Source organism: Artemia franciscana, chromosome 13 (genome assembly GCF_032884065.1).
Source record: "Artemia franciscana chromosome 13, ASM3288406v1, whole genome shotgun sequence".
NCBI classification, from domain to species: domain Eukaryota; kingdom Metazoa; phylum Arthropoda; class Branchiopoda; order Anostraca; family Artemiidae; genus Artemia; species Artemia franciscana.
In genome coordinates, this window is record NC_088875.1 from 21,477,929 (window position 1) to 21,494,373 (window position 16,445).

General features: G+C 34.6%; 1 protein-coding gene across 2 annotated transcripts in view; it reads left to right on the forward strand.

The window, feature by feature from the left end:
• Positions 1-1,916: 1,916 nt before the first annotated feature.
• The window catches only part of LOC136034651 (GTP-binding protein REM 1-like), a 106,154-nt gene continuing 91,625 nt past the window's right edge, over positions 1,917-16,445 (forward strand). Inside the window, exons 1-2 of one of the 2 annotated variants that reach the window (XM_065715958.1) lie at positions 1,917-2,408; positions 10,588-10,872. In XM_065715958.1, coding sequence (XP_065572030.1) covers positions 2,081-2,408; positions 10,588-10,872 — 613 coding nt within the window. In that variant the 5' untranslated portion in view covers positions 1,917-2,080. Of the gene's footprint in view, positions 2,409-6,495; positions 6,589-10,587; positions 10,873-16,445 lie in introns of those variants that run through there. The other variant, XM_065715959.1, reaches the window with a different exon arrangement.

Here is a 16,445-nt window from a genome sequence, read left to right on the forward strand (position 1 = left end):
CAGTCAAACTTTTTTTTCCCTTTTTAGTAATGGTGAAAATCTTTCAGTTATTTTTCTTCTTTGTTTTTGGTATGAGAATTCTTTCCTCCGAATTAATAAATCTGGATCTCCGTTTGTCCGTTTATGTCGGGGTTTCAAACAGGGAGGGGTTTTATCACCTAGCATATTCAGAATGTGCATTTTTGGTATTATAGATGAAATTAGATCAAATTATTTTACTGGACTCTCAGATATTTCTTATCTTGCTTATGCGGATGATCTTCTACTTTTGTGTAAAAGTAAGCAAGGTCTCTCGTTTATGGTATCAAAAGTTTCACGTCTATTTTCTAAAATTGGCCTTTCTCTTAATGTTGAGAAATGTGAATTTCTAGTATTTAATGGTCCGACTTCCTCTAATGCTCCCTTAGCTTGTCGCGGTTTTTCTATACACTTTGTTTCCGCCTTTCGGTGGTTAGGTATTGCTATTACTAAATCAATTTCTTGCCTACGGCAGTGCAGTGTTAGTGATGCTCAAAAGAAAATTCAAATGGGCTATTCTAAGATAGTTGCTAATCAAGGGAAGCATAATAGACGTGCACTGGGTAGGCTATATGCTACATTCTGTGATCATTCTGTCCTTTATCTTTCTGGTCTTTATCCCCTTCTAAAAAAAATGATGTTAATCAGATTCGGACATTTATTTCAGATATTTTAAATTTTTACTTTATCTCCCCCTTTGGTACAGCAATGGTAAGATAATTCGTAAGTTTGATGTCTCTGATGTAAGTGCAAAGTTGGCCTTCCTGCATGGAAGGTTGTCGGAATCAACTTTTTATCGTTTATCACCTCATCATCCTTTGGTCCGTCTGTTTGGTTAATCTCATTCTAGCGTAGTGTTTTTTTCTATTTTATAGTGTATTGTATTTGCAGTGTATTTCATTTTTTTTTGTGTTTCTCCACAAGTAACATAACTTGTTATGATGTGGGTTATAAACAAATTATTATTATTATTATAGGAAAAAGGATATATACACCATAAAATGGAATAATTTTAGATTTACTCAGAATATTTAAATTTAACTTGTACCACCGAAAAGAACATGAAAAAATGATTTAGAATAGTTCCCTTTTATCTCCAATAGTCTCATAATCCAGAACGACCATAACCGAACACTTTTTCTGCTTTTTGTCTCTCCTGAAAAGTTGCAAAAATGGCGTACATTGCACTTTTAATTATCAAGGCTGAAATGGAAAAGGCTCTGTTTAGTCAAGTTAACAGCTTCTGGCCTGCAAGGCAGCCTTCACTCAAAAATTTTGTCTCTTCGTATATGTATATATTACCATAAAAGCGTAAAATCTGTTAAAATTATAATGCTCGCGCTAAAGCTAGCCTTTACTGTTTGTGCCACAGGAAGTTGCAAATTGTAAGGTGTTTTGGGACTTGACAGTAACACATGAAACTTTGATTTTATTTGCCTGTTACTTTTAAAACATTATCACGAATCAAATGATTGTACTTAGTTTGACAAATTAAGAAGTTTATAAGAAAGCTAAAGCCTTAAAAAATCAACCTAAACACTAACTTAACTAACCATTTCATATGAAGACACATTATCTGGAAAAACTAATGGGAAGCCAAGGGGTCTAGTGTCGTCTATATTCCCTTTCTTCGTTTTAAAACAACAAATTTTTAAGATCTTTGTTGTCATTTAATTACGAATTGTCAGTTTTCCATTCAACTTTGGCTATCCCTAAATGAAATTTGTTATTCTGTATTATAAATGTTGCCTCTTTTTATTTTAAACCTATAACGCACAATTCATTATTCGGTTTTATTATAAGTTTATGCAATCTAACTTCGTATCTTACAAGAACTTTGGTGAACATGAGCAAAACAATCAAAAGGGGAGAGCGAAATGTTTATCTCAGATTTTCCCCTCAGTGCTACATCAGCAGTGGGCCGTGATTCAGGATTGAGCTCGGAAAACTGAAATACGTGGCCTCTTTGGCACCTTTGAAATGCAATAAAAATAGATACGACACTGGAAACGCATTTCTCCCAAAATCTTGTTTCTCTTTGACAGTGTCAAAGTTGTGGATTATGGAAGAATATGAAGAGCGTTTAAGACAGCAAGCGGCTAGAAAAGGACGCTCTGCTTCTATTTGTGTACCACCACCTGATTCCCTGCAGGATGCAGCTGCAGCTCAAGCCTTACAAGCTGCGTATCAGTTGTCTCGTGGCAAGGATAGTCCAAAAAGGAATGCAGCCAGAAGATCTAAAAGTGAAAGACTACAAGGCATTAAGCCAAGGGTGAAAAAAAGAGCAGGGCCAATTGACCAGGTTCCATCAGGAAGTGAGAAATGCATATCAGGAGGCTTTGATGAACAGGAGTCTTACAACCCATTCTTGAAACGCATACCCAGTACAGGTAAGATTTCAATATTTTTACTTTACACGATTTAATTTAAGGAAATTTTGACGCTCAAAAATGTAATGAAATATATCTACTCGTCATCAAAATAAAAGTATTTCGTTAAATGTGCTTGAAACCAAACTTTGATGTGTTAAAGGGACTTGTAACTAACTTTTGTAACCAAAATAAATTATTTAATTTTAAGTAAGTTAAAAATCAGGAGGGTAAATTCCCTCGATTGTCTCCCGTTTCACAGACATGCATACTTAAAAGAGAATAATAATTATTAAGCCATTTAGAAACCAGATCTAGAGTATTAATTCGGGAGGGGGCCCCGTGGACATTTTATCCTCAACCCCCCTCCTCCTCCATGGTTTAAAGATACGTTTTTGGTAGTTTTATTTGAGAAAGCCCCCTTTCTTGGTCCTTTCACGGTGAAAAATGGAAAAAAAAAACAACGAAATTGTCTCATTCGGTTTTTGAAACATAAGATTTGCCCTCCCCTTAATTTTTGCGAATTAGTGCTACAGTTCAAATTGATTATGTTCAAGTTCAAAATAATTTTGATTTTTATCCTAAATTCAACCAGCGCGCTATGTGAGTTTTTTATACAGCAAGGATTAATATAAAACGACAATTTTAAGATATTGATTGCTAAATGTAGCATAGTTTGAATAAGTCTAAAGACGTTATCATATATTTTTCCGTTGGTTGGGCGATAAGCCTATCAATTTTGTCTTCTCATTTTTTGCCAGAAAGACTTCTCTTTTTCTCCCAAACGATTTTGCACACTTGTATGCCTTCGGTCTTCTGAGGAGGAAGAAGGTGAAATCCCTCTGACTTCCATAATGAGGTCCCTTATGTGAAAATTCCATTAATATCAAACGCATTGAGTTTTCTGTTTTGTTTACTATAATTTTTTTTTATGTATATAGATATAGTAGATAGGACTGTGAAGGGTTCAATTCAAGAATTATTCTATGGAAAAAGATTCTCAAGTAATTTTTACCTGATATCTATCTTTATTTCTAATATCTCAGAGTGTATTCTAGGTCTCAGCTACTTTAATTAGCAGTAGCGGCGTTCGAAAGTATAGAGAATTTTTCTAGATCTCTTTTAATTATATCAGATGCTAGAAAATCAGGCTACCTAGAAGAAAAAAAAAATAGTCTTCATATATATTAGCCTTGTGTTTAAAATAAGGTGTAATTATGATAAAATTAATTTGATAACAGACAATATTCGCTTTGAGCGTAACGCTCCATTGGTCATGGTAAGCTAATTCCATCTATTTTATGTGTTGAATGACTAATATCATTTCATAAGCCATATTAGTCTCCATCCTTCAAGCGACAAATAATAAAAAAAGCAAGTTTTTTTCAGCTGAATGTAAGGAGCAACATTAGAACCTACAACAAACAAAAATTAATATGTATAGGCTATAAGGTGGTTCGATCCCTCGTTAATACCTCGCTCTTTACGCTAATGTTCGGATTTTTTTCTAATTCCTGAAGAATAACCCCTGAGTACCAAAGGTCGTTTAATTTTGAATAAATAGCTCTTTTGAAAGTACTAAAAAAACTTTAGCGTAAAGAGCGAGGTATTAACAAGGGGGTGAACCCACTCATATACATAATAACTTCTTTTCATTTTAAGTTTTAATGTTGCTCCTTACTTTCAATTGAAAAAAATTGCTTTTTTATTTAAATTCTAGTTAAATAATGCTGGAAAATCTGGCACCCCCTTTATGGAAAATTCTCTGCCCCCATGCATTCCTCCATGGGAAGATCTTTCGATGTGATCTACTCCCCCATCCCAGAAAAAATCCCCCCTGAAAACGCTTGTATACTTCCCAATAACCAATACTATATGTAAACAATGGGCAAAATTCATAACTTGCAGCCCTTTCCCCGGGGAACGTGGGGGATTAAGTCATCCTAAAAGATATAGTTAATAATTTTTTTGACTATACTGAACAAAATGACTCTCTCAAATTTTGATCAGGTGACTTTTTGAAAAATAGCGCGAGAGGGGGTTTGCCATCCAATTTTTTGGTCACTTAAAAAGGGCACTACAACCCTTAATTTCCGTCCAAATTTTCCCTCTCGTGATATTCTAGGACCACTAGGTCGATACAATCATCCCCGGAAAAAAACAAATAAACACGCACTTTCTTCTGGCAAAAAATACAAAATGCAGCATTTTGCAGATAGGAGCTTGAAACCTCTACAGTAGGGTGTTCTAGTACGTTGAATCTCATGGTGCAATTTTCATTAAGATTCTATGATATTTCCTCCTTTTTTCAGAGGCTCTTAACTTTTGATGGATATGACTAAACTTGATGAAACTTAAATATTTTGAATCAGTATGAAAATTTTATTCTTTTGATGTACTATTGGTATCAAAATTCCATTTTTTAGAGTTTCGGCTACTATTGAGCTTGGTCACTCCTTACTTACAGTTCGTTTGCACAAACTGTTTTATATAAATTTTACACTTTTTTAAAGGATCATTTTAACCCTTATCTAGTTTACTTTGAACCATAAACTTTTTTTTTGAAACCCTTACAAAAGGTTATGTGCAAGATGTCTCCAGGCAGTCTTAAATTTTGAAAACGGAACATTCAGAGGTCGAACACATCTGAATTTCAATTTTCACGCTTATTGAAAAAATAAAAACTATATTTGTTGTAAAAGATGAATTGTCATCTTGCTCTTCCTGAAAATATCTCAGGAAGAGCTATCCGCAATGATTTTCACATGTCCAATCACACTTCCTAACTCGAACCTTCTTAGCCAAAGCATTGAGAATACTTTTGTCGCAAAGTTTATTAACCACATCCCTTGATATCACCGTTGGACATGGTTTCACTGGTGAAAACTAGAGAAAAGGTAATAAGTGAAGTTTAGCAAACTCAGTAAATTTATAAGAAAAAAATGTTTATGAACTGAATACAAAATTCAATATTAGTGAATATACAGCTAACTATTTGACAAAACTTGTTAAAATTGGTAAATCGCATGATTTACATTATAGTACTTATATGAAAGAGGATACATAATACAAAGCGGAAAATTGAGTTGTATATTTATGAATTTTCTTAACAAAATTTTCATCCTGAATCGACTGTGAAGCTTTTTTGTCCATATTGCTTCGATTGTCTAAATTCAAAAGGGGATAAAGTCCCGGCATTTCATTAAGTTATTGAATTCCAAAAGGGTAGTGTTACTTAGGATGCTTCCATATTTCTCCGTCTTTTTTGTCCGGTCTATCAAAGAATATCTAAACTCTTTAGAGCCTTTTTCATTTCAGAGTTGATTAGCATTTCTTTGCCGATGGCACTGTTGAAGCGGCATCTACAAACTGTGCTCTAATAAATGACTTTGTTACCAAATGCTGAATCATTGTCAATATTTCCCAATTACATCAGACGAAATTTCATAAGAGAGGGAATTTCTAAGGAAGAGTTGTTTTACCCGTCCAATTAAGCTTCTTTGTCCATATTGCATCGATTGAATAAATTCAGAAGGGGATAAAGTCCCAGCATTTCATTAAGTTATTGAATTCCAAAAGGGTAGTGTTACTTAGGATGCTTCCATATTTCTCTGTCTTTTTGTCCGGTCTATCAAAGAATATCCCAGCTCTTTGGAGCCTTTTTCATTTGAGAGTTGATTAGCACTTCTTTGCTTATGGCACTATTAAAGCGACATCCATAAGCTGAGCTCTAATAAATGAATTAATTACCAAGCGCTGAATGATTGTCAATATTTTCCAGTTACATTAGACAAAATTTCTTACGAGAGGGAATTTCTAAGGAAGAGTTTTTTTACCCGTTCAATTAAGCATTTTTGGCAATGAAAAAGGCCATTCGATGCACTGCAGTTTGTTTTCATAATGCAATTTTCGTTTATGGTTTAGTCTAGTCTTCAGCTGAATACAAGCAAAATCAGTATTGACGTCACTTATCCTAAAAAAAACGTAAACAATTTATTTGAAAGTTATTTTATAGATAAATGTTCCCGAGTGCAGACCACTTTAAAGTTAAAGCATTAAAAGCCGCTTGAATTTTCCAGACTTCTGTTGGTTATAATTTCAGTCCTTAGAAAACATTAAAACAAGACAGTTCCCTTCCAGATAGGTATTTTAATGGATAAGAGAAGGGTTTCTTTTTCATGCAGTTTGCCCGAGGATACAAGTAAGTTTCCAAATAGGGTTAAGCTAGCATGAGAAGCGAATAAACAGAGCGTAAGAGTATCTACTTTAATTGACACGTTCCAAAACATGGTGAATGAAAGTCGTGGCTCTCTCGCTGTCAACAGCTTTTTTATGGGATTTTTAAGCTTATTTTCATGATTTGGTGTCTTTTAGTTTTATTTAGAAAACTTCAATAAATCGAAAATGCAAATCTTTATGTTGCTAAGGTGCAGTAACAAGTATTATGAATTTTATTTATTTAATATACTCATAATATATCTATTTATTTATATATTTTTTAAATTTCATTTTTACTAAGTACAATTTGAAAAAAAAAACTTTCAAGGGCTTAGAATCCATATGGTGATTTTTAGCAGTTATGGAAGCTTTCTTTTATTCTACGTTATGCAATCCTGTTTCCTATTAAATTAACGCAAAAAAAACAATTTTTCAGACGAAATGAACCACCAACATTAATACTAAAAACTGGAATAGTATTTTCCATATGATGGGGGCTGCAAGTCCCGAGCCCTACCTTTAAGCGTTAAAGTTAATTTAAAACGTTTAACATAGTACTTTTGAGGGCCAAAAATTTGGCCAGTTGGTGATTATAAGTTTTTATTGCCAAATATCTGTCAAAAAATTTTAACAGAAATTTTATTGTTGACAGCGAACGCTAATCGGTAAGCTCTTCCAGACTCGAGACATTGGGGAAAAAACAACTTTTTAATATTGTTTTAAAACATTAATCTTGTATTAATCTTGTATTAAAACACCTGTCTCAAAGCTCCAAAGATTAAGGGTGTGTGTGTAACTCAATCCTCTTTTAACTCAACATCCACTCAACTCAACATTCGTTCAACTCAATCTCTATTTATATCTCAACCCCCATTTAAATCAATGACTATTCAACTTCACCCAATTCAATCTAGTCCTATTCAAATCAACCCCGTGCAACTTCACCCCCAACGAGCTCAACTCCATTTAAATTAACTTCCATGCAAGTCAACCTTCTTTCAGTTCAACCGCAATCCAATTCTAACTTATGCGACTCCAGCCATGTTGAACTCAACCATCATTTTAGCTTAAACCTACTCGTACCTCATTCGGTATACTTGACGTGGTTGACCACATCTGAATGATATGCAACAATAAAGTAAAGGTAGCACAATTAGATTGATTGCTCTATGCTCTTTCTAAACATCATGGTTTCTTCTATGACCCCTTCCCTGATTGTCCCAGATATTGCCCTAATTGTATATTTGTCAGTTATTTTGCATCTCGTGATATTTTATATCTTCTTTGTTCACCAGTTTTCTTGCATTTTTAACCATTGGAGAAACTTTTCACCAAAAGATTTCCATGTAACTGATGGATTAAAATGTTATTTGAAATGATTCAAAAACATAATTAACAAAGGAATGAAACATGACTGTTTGATTAACAGAAGTAAGCTGCATTTATAAAGCAAGAATTTAATTGTTCTGACGATTTTTTTCGTTTTTATATATCCTAGGGCTATACCAGGGTTCGTTAGGGTGAGGGTCATTGCCAGTAAAGTGACTTTAATATATGGAAAGAGCATAAAATAAGGTATTTAATGGCACTAATTTTACCAAATTAGCATGTTTATTTAGATGTAGTCAACCACAGCAAGTTTACCCCCATTCAACCTAATATAACTTGTTGCATTGGTTGAATCGAATTAGGATTGAGTTGAGTGGGGGCGAAACGAGGGTTTAAATGAGAGTTAAACGAGGGTTTGGTTAAACAGAGGTTAAATTGAATAGGGTTGAGTTGATAGGGGTGAAGTTGAACAAGGGTTGATTTAAATGAATTGAGTAGAGTGGGGCTGAATTAAATGGGAACTAGGAAAAACTGAAACATTGGTGGAAAGAGGTAGGGCGGCTGAGGAGCCAGGTGCCCCCCTTATATGAAAGATAAATTTTATTCGTTTTTAACTTTGATGACGTTTTAACTTAATTTGAGTTTGTTTATGTTTCCTTTCTTTTCGTTTTGAATATCATTTTTCGGTTGCTTCGGGAGTTTATCCCAGGAAAAAAAGTTCACGTATTTTAACTTTCTTGTTTAAATAATTATTTGGATTTCTAATCTCATATAATGCTTTGCCACCATAGACACTAGGCCAACAAAGCAGCGAGATGAATTTTTCGTCTTTCAATCTATTCCAACCCCTGGAATGCCACTAGAACTCACGATATACGCGAAAAAAAAATGCGCTTCTACTCTAATTTGTGACTAACGGCTTGATTCGACCAGCTTCGGTGATCAAAGTTTTTTAGGGGTTTTAGGAGAAGAAGTGGACTATAGCCCTTCAATCACTCAGAAATGTATCCAGTCTCAAAATCTAATTGGAAATGTTCTATTACGCTCGCCTTTCTTCTAAGATTTGTCAACTAAGCCTTAAGCTTGGAGCTCAGTCATAAGATATGCACGTAATCTACTTCTTTTGCAAAAAAAGAAGCGTTTTGGGATCTTAAAACTGTTACAAACAAAATTTCTATTCTATATAATATCCAACAGGGAATAGCATTCTTGTGGTTCGAGTACTATTTAATGACATGCTTTTCGATCTGCAACAGTGATATTCACGAAGTTTCAGGAATTTTCGAGAAATTTATGTTGGAAAGACAAAATATTCGTGACCAAAATATTTGTAGAATCCTGAGCTTAACGATGAAGAAAAACCTTTCTTTGAGCGTAGATTTATTTATGAATCCTTCAGTTTAGTAATTGAAAATAACAAAAAGTCTTTCAGAGAAAATTAAAACATTATATTCAAGCCTTGTGCAAGAAGAAGAAATTAAGTCACAAACTTAAAACAAACATAAATTCCTTTCAATGAATCAATAAAATCAAAATGAAAATAAATTAAGCTAAATAATCAGATCTGACGTAAAGATAATGGAAATTACCATAATCAGGAGCAGGGCTACAATACCCCTAACCTTTCTAAGGCCCAGAGCGTTATTTGCACTTTACTGAAAACTGTTTGCTTTTCATGTTTTTATTTTTAATTTTTCTTTTATTTGTCATAACATCCTTGTAATTGGCCTAAAGATTTCTAATTCCTTGTAATTGGCCTCAGACATTCTAAGCAGTTTGAGTGTCATTCTCATGATTTAAAGTATGCATTTGAGCTTTCAACGAAATATCGTTCAAAAAGTTGAAGCAGATTGTTTTTTAAATTTAGATTACCTTAATTGTTTTATATATTTAGATATTAAAGGACAAAATGACGAAACGCCAAGTTTCATCTAATCGTAGCTTAGCTTCAAAGGATAAAAAGTAATTTTTATTTTGGTAATAATGTATTTTGTCGGACAAATTATCCTGACCCCAGTCAAGAATTGAACTTAGAAAACAATTCTTACTTCATAATATGCAGTACAATTGTAGCTAACACGTTTTGCAACCAGCAACGCTATACTTTACCCTAAACCCCCTCCCCGATTGTATATTGTATAGCCCAAGTTGTATATTTTCAATGCATTTCTTTACAATTGCTATAATTTATATATAAATTATTTACAATTACTTATAATTTAATTATAGAATAGATGAAAAACATAAAGTTTGGGCTATTTATTTGTACATTAGGGGGGAGTTGGGGGTAGAGTATAGAGGGGTAGCGTGATAAAATATGTTAGCAAAAATTATTCTACATATTATTAAGTTATAATTGTTTTCTAACTTCACTTTTTGGGTTGGGTCGAGATATTGCGTAAATTCTCAGTAAGTATATATTTGTTTACCTTCTCCCTAATGTAAATAAAACATATCATGAATTTGACGTATGGCCAATAATTAAATACAATTTAGAATGACAGATGCATGTGTTTTCCAACGCTTTGCACTGAAATTCTTACTCTGTAAGTTTATGCAACTTCTTTCGAATTGCTACTATTTATTTGAAACATGGAATAGACTAAGTTTTGTCACTGAAATCCATTCTTATTCTTAGAAAGTGATTTTGCAGGTCGTCTACTTGGAATGAGTGATAGCGCTGGTGCCTTAGTTTTCAGTGAAGATTCACCTCGATCAGGATCTCCAACCAGACAAAAACGCTTCCAAAGACCACCTATGCCTTTAACACCTGGAGATTCTCCACGTCAAACTCCAAGAACAGCAAGAAGTCGTAGCTACTATCGTCATCCCACCAAAAGCAGTGAATTTAACCGTCGATCCCAAAAAAACCTAGACAGTTGTGGTGATGATGATGATGATGCCTACCGGATGAGAAATTTCAGCCTCACACCTAAAGGTAATGTAATTTTTTTAAAAGAATATTCATATGGCACACTAAATTGTCGATGTTACCGATAATGTCAGGTCTACAAATATAATAGTATAAAACTGCATACCACGCTGTGGATTTAAAGAGTTGCCTGCCACACCAAGATCCTGACCAGACGTTAAAGAGAGATCGAAATTCTGCAAACATAATCTAACAACTAGTTCCTTGTGTATGCTTGTAAAAAAGCATATTTTTATTAAAGTAAGCTTGACTTATTTATATATATAGTACCAGGAGACCGGCGGTTTCGCCGTCGTCTTCTAGCTCATCTTCTAACCAGGGCTGTTGACCCAGTGAAGTAAAACGTTGATTTACATTATCCTCTACTTTTGGAAATCTCATTTAATCTTTGGCATAGTTGTCTGTGTCTTGCATTGTTTCGTCCAGGGATACGAGATTAGGTTAATATTAACGTACGGGAGTCCCTTAGTTGTCGGGATGTGCAAAGCGTTATTCAACAGCTGCATCGGGGCCTAAAAACTACAATTGACCATATGAAGATTGCTCAAAATCACTATCAGGGGTTTCTGATGTATGTGGTGCGCAATTGATTTTATGAAAAATTTGTCTAGTTTGTTTGAAGCTGAAAAATTGCAACTATTGATGGTTCGACCATCGCTTACGTTGAATGAAGCTAACCTGAAACATGTGTTCTTGTTTCAATTTCATTTGTGGAACTCTTTAGAGACTAAGTGACGTCTTAAGATTAGGCAAACGAATTAGTTTGGAAATTATGGAGGTGGCAATGCAACTCGACAATCCACGCTTCCTTTGTTTGCTGCTCTTTCCTCAAGAAAATGGATGGCTCTTCAGTGACAACAAAGAACATGAAAGGTCCCAATGACTTGTAATTAAGGATTGCTTAGTTTACGACATATTTGTTTGTTTTTACTGGGTTTATGTCATAGTTTCTCAGCGTCGAAGATTGTAACGGCGTTGTTCTTCTAATCTAATATTTTTTCTTGTTCACTTTCATCTGAACGTATTTTATTCTTAATTTTGCTTTATTTCTAATCATGCAATCCATTGTTCTTCACTTTCATTTGTGACACGCGCTGATTCTTATTGTCACTTGCTTCCAACTGTGAAATTCTTTGTTCCTCACTTTCATTTTGACGCGTTCTTATCCAATCTTATATTTCATTGTTCTTCAATTTTGTTTTTTATTCGTTCTGACCCTCGTTGTCGCATGTCTTGTAGCCGTATATTTCTTTCTTCTCCGCTTACGTCACAGGCGTGTATATTTGATTCTCAAATTCCGAATTAGCTTAATCTTCAAGTTGTTGTTTAATTTGAAGTCATGTGGTGTCATTTTCGTTTTTATGATCGCTGTCACATATTTTCTAACCTGAAGTATTTCTTTGTTCTTTACTTCTGTTTTTGACCTGTTGTAATTGCGCACTAGTATCGTTATCACATATCTTCTAACTGCCTTTTTCTTTGTTTTTTACTATTATTTTTAATTCTTTCTGATCCTCGTTGTCGCATGTCTTGTGACTTTATATTTATTTGCTCTTCACTTTTGTTTTTGACTCGTCCTAATTCTCGCTGTAACTTATCTTCTAACCCCGCATATTTCTTTGTTCATCACTTTCGTTTTGACTCTTTGTAACTGTCGTTGTCGCAAGTATTGTCGCAAGTCGCAAGTCGTTCATTGTTCTTCATTTTCATTTATCGACATTTCAGACATTCTTTCGAGGCCCTATGCCTAACCTTCACGAATTGTTTTTATTACTCTTTATGATCTAGGATTTTCATTTTCACCCATTGCAGATTTATATTTTTCTGGTTGTCTTCTTGATCTTGTCTCATTTGATGGTCTAGCTTGTTCATTTTGTGCAAAAAATTTTTTGTCCTCTAGGCGTTATGAAACTGCTTAAAACGTCTTCCTTTTAAGTTAACTCATCAAACGTGGTATTATATGCTTAGCTAGGTTTCTATTGGAATTGTACACACGTTCTTGTGGTTGCATTCGTAGTGTGAACAGTGGTAGCTTGGGCTTGAACAACAAGGACAATTCATTGCCCTAAAAAACAAGAAATGTCGCTGTCACCTGGATATTCTGGGTCAAAAGTCTGTTTTTTTCTCCGCAGCTAGAGGGGCACTGGATTATGTGTATTTCTCTCTCTGTATATATATATATAACTATATATATATATATATATATATATATATATATATATATATATATATATATATATATATATATATATATATATATATATATATATATATATATATATATATATATATATATATATGTGTGCGTGTGTGTGTGTGTGTGTGTGTATGTGTGTGTGCGTGTGCGTGTGCGCGCGCGTGTGTGTGTGTGTGTGTCTGTGTGTATGTGTGTGCGCGTGTGTGTGCGTGTGCGTGTGTGTGCGTGTGCATGTGCATGTGCGTGTGCGTGTGCATGCGTGTGTGTGTGTTTGTGTGTGTTTGTGTGTGTGTGTGTGTGTGTTTGTGAAACATAGGCAGACGGTAATACACTGTAAGAAACAAACAGAGCAAGAGAGAGACAAAAACAAAGACAAACACAAAGAGTCAAACACACAAAGAGACAGGCAAATAGCCGGAGAGAGAAAGAGAGAGAGAGAGAGAGAGAGAGAGAGAGAGAGAGAGAGAGAGAGAGAGAGAGAGAGAGAGAGAGAGAGAGAGAGAGAGAGAGAGAGAGAGAGAGAGAGAAACACACAGAGTCAGACCAACAATCATGGAGGTCGCGGAGCCTCCGAATCTTAAAGAGGCCTTTGTGCAATTAATCTTCAGTCAAACAAACTCCCTTCCAAGTTTCTATGAACAAACCTTCTAAACAAACTGTCCAAGAAAAATAGCTCTTTGGCCCTTTTCTGGCTTTTTGTTGGGCCATGTTGAGAGACATCAATATTTTTTAAATTGGTTTTCCTGTGCATTGGGATTTTCTTAACCCAAGAACGCAACCAAATATATTTCCCGATGGCTGGGAAACAGTTGTTAGGATATTCTTGAGCAATAGAACTTTGAGTCGAACTTCGAAGCAATAGAAGTTTTCAATTGAATGACTCTCAACCTAAAAATTCAACCACCTTGCCTATAAGGACTGGCTGAATGAACAAAAAAATATATTGAAGCCAATTTGCTATTTATTGAGGCCAAGCTAAAGCGCTGCATCTAGAAACTTTATTGACTTGAATGTTTCATGCTTATAAAGATCAAATTTTAAATAGCTATATTTACCTCTCTTTCTACCAAAATAACTGACCTCTTTTTCACAATCTCTAGAACGAACAGTGTGATTGACCATCGTTTGCATTCTCTTGGCAGAAATCTTTATTTACTGAAAGTCTCGTATCCCCTAACTCATTTGATTTTCCGAGCTATTTTTAGACATCCTCTTGTGCTCATTCAAAGTGATTTGTTAATCATGTTATCTATCAAGCGGGGCTCCAAATCATCGCTTACTATTTGATCATATCAACATAAGGCTCTTCATTCGTTCTTTCCAGAATGAGAAATTAGGTCGATTGACAATAGATATCGATAGGCCAATGAATTTTTTTTTAGCACTCTCTTTAGACCACATTTCACTCTTAAATGGTACACAAATTAACCTAACAGATGAAGGGAGGCAAAGAAAGTGTTTGTTCTGCAATTCAAAATAACTTGATCATTTATTGAAATTTAAAAAGATTATACGCTATATAATCTTGCACGCCATAAGTAATAATTGTAAGCTGGGAAAAAAATGGCCAGCACTCCTGCAAGCACGGAAATATGAATTTATTCATGGGATTAAGTATTGCTGTGTGAAATAATGGTGCACCAGCTGAACAAACCTCTGTACAAAGAAAACTAACGATACATAGTTTATCTGCTCTTCAAGGGTTATAAGACAAAGTTAAAAAAAAATCTTTAAATCTCTCCGTTCAATAACTGATTTCCTGACAGCAGGCCAACTTTTAATGTGGCTAGTAAGGAAGGAGCTAAAAAATAAGCTGTACCTTTTTAGGCAATGAGATAACTATTAAACCTTAGGAGTTGTATATGATACTATTCCATTGCCCCATTTTTAAATGTTGAAAATGAAGACATGAACCGAATATTTACAAACAGAAAAGCCGTTAAAAGAGGATGGTAACATTCTCAAACCCGTAGAAAATCCTTCTTTTTTGGATTTATAGCTTTTTCTATTTATTGTCTTAAGAATTTTCTTGGCGATGGGGTGAAGGAGCCTTCATACATCTTAAAGCACTTCAAACGTTTGGTCCACCTCCAATTTGAACTTGGCGCGTGCTTACTTTACAGCTTGTAAGAAGCTTTCCACTCAAAAAGAGAATCGTGGCTCGAAGAAACAAAAGTGCAGTGGAACAACTTCAGATTGTTCCGTTCAACATGATAGCAGAACTTTATTTCAGCTCCCTCACTATGAGCTCTACTTTTAGGACAAGTAAGACTCGTCCATTTTTAGCCAGAGGCAATAGTTATATGTGGCTTTAGATGTGTAATTTAAAGTCATCATTACAGCCTAAGTTTCAAACTTTTCGCAAGAATCGCATAAGTTATACCTTCACCATTTATTGGATGAAATCTGAAATCCAAAGATTACGAGAAAACAAAGCTGGCCAAAGTTAATCAGTCCAAACATCAAAGTAACAGATCAACTTAAAATAAATCCTGCGTCAATTTTATTTTGCCAAAAAATAAGAGAAGAGACTTATCTACCGTAATCTAGACACACTGCTAAAGTTGTGATCCCCAGAACTACCCAAGTCCAAGCTATCCAAAAGAGTAAAAAGCTCCAAAGTATAGAAATAACTGTGCTTCAGCACCGGCTGTGAGGTTGAGGACGTCAACTTCTACTAAAAATATACTCTACCAAAGACTCTTGGCAAAAGAAAAGGTCAAAATTTACTAGCCTTTCACCATAGACAAAAAAGTGTATTGTAATCTTTTGATGAAGTTCTAAATAAGCCAATTTAGTCGAAAATAGTCGAATAAATCGATTATAGTCGAATAAGTCGAATAAGTCGATTTAGTCAAATCTCCCTCGTGTTCATCTCAGACAACACAAGACATCAGACACCCTCAAGATTAAGGTTTCATCAGGAGACTAGTGCCTGACAAAAAGAAGATGAATATCAAAAAATTTTCCTTCAAACTCCTTTGAAGCCGGAGAGAGTCTGGGCTGAATTCAAAGTGATCGTTTTCGGAAAAAGGAGAAAAAGGTTTTCTTCCGGAACCAAACAGTATGGAACAAAGAGAAACAGTGCTCCAGTCTTCTTTTATATTTTGGCGGGATTCGCAAACCTTGTTGATGCCCTTCATGTTAGGACTTCGTCCAAGTGCTGGCCTGCAAATCGTTTTTCAGTCCAATTACAATGGTTAAAAAATGGACAAGAGATAGATAGATAGATTTCCGGCTACTCCAAAAACATTTTTTTATTTTATTTTATCAGAAACTTTTATTTTTGGAATGCTCATAAACTTTTATGAGCAGGATTTTTAATTTAGGGAAATCGATTTTCTTACGCAGAAACCTGGAAAATTTCACAGAAATACCCAAA